General features: G+C 36.0%; 1 protein-coding gene across 1 annotated transcript in view; it reads right to left on the reverse strand.

The window, feature by feature from the left end:
* LOC113526489 (segment polarity protein dishevelled homolog DVL-3) overlaps window positions 1-9,998 on the reverse strand; it is a 45,259-nt gene extending 35,261 nt beyond the window's left edge. The window contains exon 1 of the mRNA XM_026913557.3: window positions 9,342-9,998. Coding sequence (XP_026769358.3) covers window positions 9,342-9,502 — 161 coding nt within the window. The 5' untranslated portion in view covers window positions 9,503-9,998. The remainder of the gene's footprint in view (window positions 1-9,341) is intronic.
* Window positions 9,999-11,318: the final 1,320 nt, after the last annotated feature.

An 11,318-nucleotide genomic window follows, 5' to 3' on the forward strand; every position in this document is an offset into this window, starting at 1 on the left:
AAATAAGGATCTCTCTGAAAGGCCTGCTTTCTCATACAGATACAGAAGCTGATATCAGCTCCGTGTTAAGCTCATTTGTATATTCCAGCAGTTTGGCTACTTTTATACGTAGTAGCTGTTTGACTTTAGACACCAGGGGTCTCATTTATCATAGTGTATAGAGAACAAGTTCTAATTCTGTGTATTTTACATTTTTAATCCGTTTAATCCATGCTTTGATTTCATTTTAGAACTTTTTTTTTTGGTGAACTGCGCTTGATTAAAATTTGTTTGAAAAGGTACTGTGGCTTCAGTGCTCTTGTTATTATTTATCTTTGAGGTTGGTTCCTTGTAGAGGAACCTACCATCCTACCCATATATCCCATTTCCATGTTGGTCCTCCTTTGCTGCTGTAAGAGCCTCCACTCTTCTAGGAAGGCTTTCCACTAGATTTTGGAGCGTGGCTGTGGGGATTTGCGCTCATTCAGCCACAAGAGCATTAGTGAGGTCGGACGCTGATGTAGAGCGAGGAGGCCTGGGGCACAGTCTGCGCTCCAGTTCATCTCAAAGGAGTTCAGTGGGGTTAAGGTCAAGGCCACTTGAGATCTTACACCCTAAAAAGCCATGTCTTCATTGGCCTCGCTTTGTGCACAGGGACGCTGTCATGCTGGAACATCTTTGCACCTCTTACATCCAGTCAAAGAAAATTTTGTGTTTTCAGCTTTGTGGCAACAGTTTGAGGAAGGCACACATACGTGTGTGATGGACAAATGTCCACAAACCTTTGTCTATATAGTGTATTTTTTCATCAGTAGGGAAATTAGCTTGGTTGCTCTGTTCTGTAACTTGCAAAATAGTCTTAACAAGCAGAACTCAACAGCAACAGCGTTGATGGTGATGCCTCCACCACCAACAAGTCTAGTCTAGTCCTTCTTGTTACTAATTTGTATTCCGGAAATACCCTTAAAATATACTTCAAACATGAAAGCTATTGAAGAAAAATTATTTTCAGACATTTGACCTTGTTGTGACCTTGGCCCTGTTTGGATTAATTCTAAAATCGAATCAGGTCATCTGCTGGTTACAATGATAATTCAATATAACTCCTAAAAGCATTCATGGACAACCGGGAGAAATAATCGTGATAAGATCATGAATTGTGATCCATCCTGAAAGATCATTACAGGAAATTTTAGCCAGATCACCCACCCCTACACCGCATCGTTATTTTCTCCGCATTGCCCCTTTGAATTTGTATGGTATATTTCTGTGCACCACTCTTATATTATAATATAATGGGTGTTAATTGGGATTATACTTCTGCACTGAACTAAATTAGCGCTGAATTTATCGCTGCGGCGTCTTCAGTATTAATATAGCAGCATAAAACGAGGATATTCCTCTTCTTTGCTCAAGCTGCCTTCAATCGCTTTTCTTTCTCATTTGCTTACACACTGCACAAAGCTCACATTCATATTTCAGCAAGTGCAGGATTTCAGGGTCAAAGAAACAGCACTAAATATTTATACTCCGTTCCACTGTTGCACAGTAATGGCTAAAATGATGATCATGATTATGAGAGTTATTCTTCCAATTTAGGAACAAAACCACACTTTTTATAACACTTAATACTTATTAAGCTACTTAGCAGTGCAAATCAGTAGAAAAGGCTCTTTCTGTCAGGTGAGTGAGGAGCGTAATCATAAAACAAAGAGACTCAAAGGCATTCAGAGTTTTGCTGCTCTCATTGGAAAATATTTGGATGGAAGATTGGTGCTGGAAAATAGCTTTGGGTTGAGTAACACCTAAACAATAAACACAAAGTGACTCTGAGATTTCGGCCTGCTTACACTGATTGGAAAAAAAAGAAAAGAAAAGAAAGGAAAATACAATGCCTACCTTGTCTCTCTACCTAACCAAATACACGAGAATGTGTAATCACACAAAAATAAAGACTCGCACAGCTACGGTTTCCAGGAGCAACAGTCATTACAGTTATCAGATATCTACAAAGTATAAAATCTCTAATATCCGGGGGTTTCATTTATCAACCGTCCCGTTTTCATCCCATCCCACTTACTGTCAATCATGTCGGCATAAATGACAGAGTAATTGTTGACAAAGTGCAGAGGAGTGACATGAAATGTAAATTAAAATCGTTTAAAAGGCACATCTAAAGATTGATTGGGACGACGCCTTGCTTGAAGATTTGCAATAAATGGAAAGGTGACTGACAGGCAAGTGAGTATTTAAATATGGTTTAATGTTTAAATACATTAGCAAAGTTGGTTTATTTTTTATTTAACTTTTTTTAAAATAAGCGATTAGTTTTTCATTGTTGGTTTTGGCGTTTCACTCTGCATTCTGTGTACAGCTGAGGAATGGCAATGTTAGAAAAATAGAAAAAAATCTGCTGTAAATTTGCAGTATTTATTTTGCAGCAAAACACTGTTTTATTATTTTACAGGATTGTACTGTAAAAAATTACAGTCTACGCAACCCATAGAGTTGAAATGTATAGAGAGCTCGCTGGTCACATGATCGCATTCTTTTGTGGAGAGCCTGCGCCATTACTGGGAACCTGCACTTGTGAAGTGACCAACAGCCCGATAACGACCGACATGCATTACAGGTTATATGTTTACACAACCACATTATAACCATTAGAAAGAGCTCTTCAGCAGCTTTCAAACGACACCAGCCCCGTGACGTTGCAATCTACAGTGTCCAAGAAAGAGGCTGCAGAAACAGTTTAGCCGACTTTGGAGCTCTATTGAAAAAATTATGAAATAAAATGACGCCTCAGGTGCTGCTACAGAGCTCAATGTTTCAATCAATCGTTTTTTTTCCCGGGTCAGAGACTTTGTTTATTCAATCTAATTTTTTCGAGAATTTATACATTTATTTATTTTTAAGATACAGTCAACCTGTAGTACATTTTGTTTACAACACTAAACCTCATTAAACCACCTTTAGACAGACAGAAATGTACATTGTTTTGCATTGTTTATGATTTAGAGAGGAAAATAAGGTCATTTCTGTCATAATTTTTCAATAATCTGAGAACTGAATCAAATCAAATCGTGACTGGAGTGCATCATTACAAACCTCCGGCATGTGTATATTCATGCTAGTAGAAAAACACAGCTGTGTTGCTCAATTTGCACTGTTAACTTGTTTAATTTAATGTAACGTGAGATTTGCACCATTTACCTTTGCCATTTGTTCATCTGAACTCTGTTCCATCTGAACTTCAGCTTATAGTTTGCTCCTGAAAAGACAAATCTGGCTCCAGAGTAAACTTTCCATGTGAGTGTAAATCCTCTGAGCTTGAAAAAACAGTCTCTACAGTGTATGTCAGCTGAGCACCGTTATATTTTACATGTATTCTGTATCTGGCCAACACTTTTAACCAAACTGACTTACAGCTGAAGCAGATTCTGACCCATGCATGTAGCTTCATGTAGTTGAAGTAGTTGAGTTAAGGGCTTGAGGGCCTGACATTCCCAGCTCTGAGTTTCCGTAAACTCGTTCAGGAATGGCTCAGGAGAAAAATGAAATGTACTTCTTACCCCAAATGTAGTAAATCAGCCAAGATATGTTTGCCTCTTTATTTTTGCATTTCAGCTACAAGTGACTAACAAGTAATGCAAGCCTATCTCACCCAAAACGTTTTTCGTAAATTATACATCTGAATATTCAAAGAATTGCATCAAATGACATTGTTAAACTAACTAATCTAATTTTCAGTAAATAACTTAAAATAAAATTGTAAAATACTTTCTCATTACATTAATATTATAGAACAGAACTTGTATAGAAGACGCTACACATAATCTAAGATAATACACAGAATTAATAAACAGATATTAAAAAAAAACAGGTTTAACAAAGTAAACTCTATAATCATTAATCGGGTGACAGTTTTGTTTAGACATTTATGGAAGGATTTATGGAGTTGGAAGTGCTTTGTAAAAGTCACAGTGCTTTGTGAATTTGATCAGAACAGGAAAGTCTTCAGGGCAGAGCAGTTTACACTTTCAGGTTTTCTTGGTAAAATGACAAGCTGCATTTTTTTTGAGAGAGAGCGAGAGAAAGAGAGAGAAAGAAAGAAAGAGTAGCAGGACCTCATTTGCGTGTCATGTATACGAAAATAATGCACTTCAGGGGGATTGCTGCACTCCACTTGCGCGTCTTGCCGCATCACACCCCTCCGGCATGCAGAAAGTTCCTATAACCGCATGGTCTGTTGTGTTATTCCTTACAGATTAATTTTTAGCTTTCCAGAACAATTACAGTCTTCGAGAGGCAGGGCCAAGGGGATGACAGCAACAAAGCCTCATGATTTGTTGCAGAGAATGATACTAAACTGCACTAAGAAAAAAAAAGTGATGTTGGTTGTCCAAACTGTCTGTCAACGTAATATTAATGTTTATATACTGTAGATGGTTAAGTGTAATTTTATATTACAGTAAGTCTGTGTGACGCCGCTAAAAAAACGAAATGCGAGAAAGACAACCATTATCTGATAGCTACGCTGCCCTCAGTGCTCCACCAAAACCAGACTACTTTTGGGCTGAGGGAAGATTTTTAGCTGAACCATCCCTTTACACCACTGATCAGCCATTTTCCAAACAAACTGTTATTAGACTTAGCAAGCAGTGAAACAGCTCAGCAAAGACACACCAGGTGGCTGCCAAATACTAATCTGAGTCCTTCTGAATAAATATGAGAAGTATGTTTGAGCATGTTACTGGAAAGTGAGATGCTGATGTGGAAGCATAAATTGCCTAGAAAGAAAAAAACTTCAACAACATTTGCATATGTGAATTTAATCCACATCAGGACAATGGAATGTAGGAACACGAAACAAACGTTAATTAATAACATATTGCCTAAATAATATCAATCATTTCAATATTGCTTCACATGAGTAGCAGAAATGCAATTCATCAGGCATGTGATGATATTACATTTTCTTACCACAATAATTTTCAAACGTTTTATCATTTATCTGTTGGCAGCATTTTATAGGAGCACAAAAATGCTTCGAAATGGCGACATAACAACAATGTGCATGTTGAATATCACAAAATATTAGTCTGATTATTGGGACAACAGAATAATTTAACAAACAATGCCAAAAAATTCTAAGAATACCTAAGAAGCTTCATCCAAATTGGGTGATTTTTATGAAACTGTAAAATTATAAATGTATATCTGAATTAAAAAAAGTCTTTTATATAGAGCATAAATAAATAAACTGCTCTATAAATATTTTCAGTTTTATTTTCATATGGTTTAAAGATGCATAACTGTTATTTAATACATTTTCAAGTCATTTCAAATATTAAAATTAAAGTATTAAAATAGAAAATATTCAATACTAGAATATACAGTGAGAAAAACATATTATATTTCCTATAATTTACATTATGTTAGTTAATACATTATGTTCGCGCAATGCTGAAAAAATAATAAGATTTACTTTACTCTATTATAAGTTAAATATGATGTATGATTTAAAATTAAAACTCCAAACTAATTGTGCCAATGAAAGTAAAGATGCACTGGTCAATATATTTTTTAACATGCTTCCAATTACAAATAACATGGAAAGCAAGTGCACAATTCCACGCTGGACTACTTGTTTTTTTTTTTTTTTTTTCTCCATTCTGTCAGTCAATATGTTATTAACATGCCTCACATTTACAGCTCAGAAACACAAACATGGTGAAATCCGGTCCGGTATACAATTACTGGGCAGGGGAAAGCACAGTTTGCTGCAAAATAGCATAACAGCACCAAAACAAATAAAACGTGAGTAAATCCAGGATGGGAAGCTGAAATAGCTACATTAATAAAATAGCTACATTAATAAAATAACATAGCTAAAATGGTAAAATGCTAATCCGGGTGTCTAAAATAAAACAGTATCAGTGTTTCGCATGTTTATTAGTTCATTTATCTCGTGTTGGTTAATTAACAGAGTGCTCACATGTTTATATTAATGAGCTTGTTCTAATACGTTATCGTTTCTATAGTAACAACTCATTCACAGGGTCTTGCATGGCGAACAATCCAGATAATCTAAAGCTAATAATAAACGGATTACAATATGTGTTAATATTGTGAAGCTTTCTGTTAGGAGATGTTTAGTTAACATTTATGGAAGGAGTCTCCAGTGTCAGTGCTTTGTAATGATAACAAATAAAAAATTGCAATCTTTGGCAAATCACTGTAGAGTAACAGGAATAAAACACTTCAAAATATTCTGTTCAGGAAAATAATCACTTTCAGGGTGGTAACTAACTACTCCTTCGGTCGGGTCGTATCACACCATCCAGACTATCTGGATTAGTTTCCTATAAAGAGCATGCTCTGTTCTGTTTTATTCTTTATATAACAGACCAAGTACATTGAGATGACTGTTATCGAAGTTACCTAGATATGGGATTATGGGAGGCGGGGCTTAGTGTACTTGAGTATGAATGGGAGGCGGGGTCAAGGAGAAAAACAAATCATTCCCATTTTTTTTGTAATTCACTCTGAATCCCAAATCCTGTGCAGCTCCCCTTCAAATTTTCAGTCAAATAAAATGCAGGGAAGTACAAATATTTTGAAGTGTCCACAATAATAATAGTGCACAAGTTGAGTATATTCTAAAAACAATAACCAGAACATGTCGATGCAGAATATCTTCCAAATGAGCTAATAGGACTTATGACAACAGAGTGTACACAGCAGACCACATGTCTGGTTCTGTTTAATCATATGAGCTGGAGTGAATGGCTGCTTGCTGTTTACCTGGACAGGACGCAGACACAAGCAAGCATGTGGACAGCCAGGAAGTGTGTGTGTGGCCTGGCAGATGCATGTGACAGAGAGCCTCGCCATGCCAAGCGGAGCAATCTTTGCATGAATTTAAATTGAGCAATGGGATCTTTAAAAACTAATCAATCACAACAGGCATATCTGAGATATAAGGAAATATGCTAGATCTGCAGCAGATATGGTTAAACTGCACTCTCAGGAAAAAACAGTACTAAACAGTACCTTTCTTTGTCACTGGAGTGGTATCCTTATCTTTTGTAAATGGAAACATGGCTATATTGTGCCTTAAATATGATTTAAGGTACATAACTGGACAAGGAATGATACTGTTTAGTACCGTTTTTTCTGAAAGGGTGTGTAAAAGCCTTTAATAAGTTCAACAATACATGTACAATACAATACATGCCCTAAGGAAATATTCCCTGCCTACCTCTGATGATAAGCTCTATAGTAGCCATCAGGAACAAAAGCAATTTCCTCCAGAAAAAAAAAAATTACCATACAACAGCGCTAGGCTCTGTATTTCCTTAACCATATAACATTCAAGATCTGTCAGTAGGTCCCAGGGCTAGCAACAATAAGCTAACACGCTAATAACAAAATCCTAGCAGGGTGAGGAACAACAAAATTGTTACCTCAAATACCCTAGCGTATGTCTGTAGATGGAATGGGATGGCTCGATGCTAACAGCATAAATGATTAATGCAGTCCTGATGACGTGATTTTGTAGAGAATGTAAAAGTAATATTAGCTGCAGATCTCCTTGGAAGAGTCTCTAGGGTTTAGACAGAATGGTGCAAAAAAACAAAAAACATCCAGTGATCAGTAGTTCTGTGGGCCGGAAAACCTTGTTTAATAAAGAGGTCAGAGGAGAATGGCCAGACCGGTTTGAGCTGACAAGAAGGTTACGCTAACTCAAATAACCACTCTTTACAATAGTGGTGAGCAGAAAAGCATCTTCGAATGTCTACCCTTTAAGGGGATGAGCTACAACAGCACAAGACCACATCAGGTTTGACTCCTGTCAACCAAGAACAGGAATTCAAGGCTACAGCGTGCACAGACTCACCGACACGAGAAAGGTGAAGACTGGAAAAAGACCAGGTGACATTTTTACGATCTTTAGCCGTCGATGTGTTGTGCATCCTGAGATGCTTTTCTGCACACCACCTTTGTAAAGAGTGTCTATTTAACATCCTATATAAATTCCTACATATTTGAATTTCTTTACATTCTAGTGTTCAAGAGATTCATGTTCATATTACTAATATGTAATTTTTAAGTTTTTAATCTTTTTTTTTCTGTTACATGACACATTGTTAACAAATGCTATGATTCTTAAAGACCTTTCTGAGAAAGCTTTATATATATATATATATATATATATATATTGTATACAGTACTGATATTAATTAAGCATTATGAGTGACATTTTTGTGTTACGAATTTAACGTCACAGGCAATAGAGATCAAATGGCTATGTGAGTAACTGTTGTACGAAACAACTGAAACAGGAGTTAAGAATAAACTAAGAATGAAATCTCTGGCCTCAGCCATATAGATGACAGCAGTAAAAAAAAAAAAGAAAGAAAAAAAAAAGAAAAAAAGAATCAGATGATGATGATGATTATTATTATTATTATTTTATAAAGTAACATTTCCCATCCTTAGGTTCACATCTGCAATATCCTTCTTATTTTATCTTTTCCTGCTGTAGCCCAGTTTCCCAGCAGGGATTAATAGAGCTATGTTACTTAATCAAATCTTACTCAAATAACATCCAGAATGAATTATAAATCTAGTCGGATCACTGAAAGTAGCCTAATCTGACTAAGAGAAAAGACTGACAAATAGATGGGATCAGATCGAGTGTCATCCGCTTGCACAATCAAACCTGTCATCTGATTAGATTATCCATCCATCCAGATGTTTAACATTAAAACCAAGCGGAGGATTATTTCTCACTGGATTAGTTTAACCAATTTCCCCTCCTGTCCTACAGAGCAAGTGCCAAGCCTGGCTCATTCCTCACTCTTTCACCAACAGGGCTCTTTTTCTTCTCTGCTTTCCCGCAAAGAGTCTGTGTGTCTGGTTGACCTGAGAAACCCTGCAGACCTCCTTAGAGCCTCAAAAAAAAAAAAAAAAAAAAAAACCCAAAAGAAAAGAAAAAAAGAAAAACACTTCAGACTTGCAAATGCAAACCCCACTCCCATCCTCATTCCAATATCCATATATAGGTAAAATGTCCTCCATTTCTAACATGCATGTGTTTAGTGTTTGAAAGGTATTCAGATTTATGGTTCATCTAAAGCTACAGAATGTAAACATGTAAAATCTCCCATTTAATCCCAAACCACCTCCCATTAAACAACAATACACCATGCTGTGTGAATGGGAACAGTGTAGGATGGGATTTAGTGAAGAATTTTGAATCCAGTCCTATTTAGAGAATATGAATATTATAGCTGGAATAGTGTGTACTGTCTCATATACTACTGTCTTCTGAAGAATGAGAATGAAAAGCTTACCCGAAATCATCGTCCATGGACTTGAAGAAGAATTTATAGTTGGGTTTATTGAGGACTTGTTTAAAGTGGGCCAGAGTGACTTCTTCGGCAGGGACTGGCACTTTGACCAGGTACGGAGTCTCCTGGTCGTCCAGGTGGTAGATAATTTTCGTCTCCCCCATTGCGGCCCGCTGGGGTGGAGAAGGCCGGGAGCATCGGGACTCGCGTACCTCCCGAAGCCGCTCCTGGGCGCCGGGACGCCGGTGAAGGCTGGTGCGGTGAACCGCTGCGCTCTTCTCGGTGGGATTCTGCGCTGTAATGCTCCGCTTTTTTAATAGGATTTAACAGGAGGTTGAACGCTCCAATTTTCCCCGGAATATACTGCAGTCTTTACGGTACAACAATGTGGTTTAATATTCCTCTGTTTTCGATATTGTCAGGCGTTTTGTTGATAAATCCGCTTACTTTATATAACAATAAACCGCAAATACACTATAGAGTATTCCTAATAGACTGTAAACTTGTACTGTAATTCTTGTGCTATCTAACAGATATTAGACCATATATATTTAATAACACTGCGAACGAACCGAACATGCTAGATCATCTCGTCATTTATTAATCTTTTGCACTGGTATTGTCCAGAGACGAGGCAATATCGGACTGCTCCAGATTGGACTGTGCATGAAGATCACTGCTTTTCCCTCTTTCCCTGAGGAACAGCTGTAGGGTTGCCAGATTGCACAGGTTCAACATCAAGGAAAACAATACAGGTAAGAATGACACTTTTCAATTTTCATGTCAATCATTTTCCAGATTTCTGGATAAATTACATATGTAACACGTCTTCTCTTACACTGTAGTATAAAAAATGTTAAAAAAATAAATAGAAATATGCTTTTCACTGTTTTTTTTGTGTTCACTCTGCTTTATCTGCAACCTAGCAACACTGATTGAGGCTTTAAGCTCCGCCCACTTTAGCTTATTTCACTTTATATGTCTTTATGATCTACATGTCAATTTTCTTTAAAAATCTTACAAACCCCACTGAGTGGAAACTTATTAAACCACATCGTATTAAAAAAAAATTTTTTTTTCAAAATATTTTTTTAAATACTCATATTACTGATATAGATTTTACACAAGAAGAGAAATTATGGAAAAAAAAATGTTTATAACATTATAACATGGTCTTTTCTTGATTAAACAACAAAGAAATTATTCTCTAAAAAGTCTCTCTTGCAAATGGTTTCACAATGAAATAAATATTTTGATTCTAACACCATAAAAAGACTAGATTTTTTTTGTTTTATTAAGTATGCAAATATATGCATACTTAATTAGATGAAGCCTCATTTGCATAAGTAAATAGACATTTTCAAGACATTTCCATTTGCATAAGTAAATAGACACATTCAAGTTCAAATACAAACAAAAAAATACTTTTAAGAATAAACAATCAACTGGCAATTTGATTGTTATATCTATTTTTTTTTATTTACTAGGTGCCTTGCGTTAATCATAATTTTAAACATCTCCTATAATTTCAATATATAAATAACACAAACTACATCTGTTGCATGTTCATGTAACAAACATCAGTCACATTCAATGACAACGTAACTGCGTTAAATATTATTGGTAAAATCATGAGCGTGACATTTAAGAATGACTTTTTGCTCCTTTATAAATGTAAATTTAAAAAAAAAATTTTTTTGTCTAAACATAACAAACAAACAAAACAATTCAATCCAAATCTTATCTACTGGCTTGTTTTTTTTTTCCAGATTAATGGGTTTAAAGTCAATGTGAGGGTTTAATTACATCTGGCAACCCTGACCAGATGTGCATGGAAGTGACATTGCGCCTCCTGTCGGTTTCCTTCACATGAGCACTTATTTAATATCTAAAGTATTAAACTCAATAAATCTCCATTACAGAGTAATTCACAGTGGTCTCTAGATAGAGCATAAAATAATGCTTTCTGCTCAATATCCA

Source organism: Pangasianodon hypophthalmus, chromosome 6, assembly GCF_027358585.1.
Source record: "Pangasianodon hypophthalmus isolate fPanHyp1 chromosome 6, fPanHyp1.pri, whole genome shotgun sequence".
In the NCBI taxonomy this organism is placed as follows: domain Eukaryota; kingdom Metazoa; phylum Chordata; class Actinopteri; order Siluriformes; family Pangasiidae; genus Pangasianodon; species Pangasianodon hypophthalmus.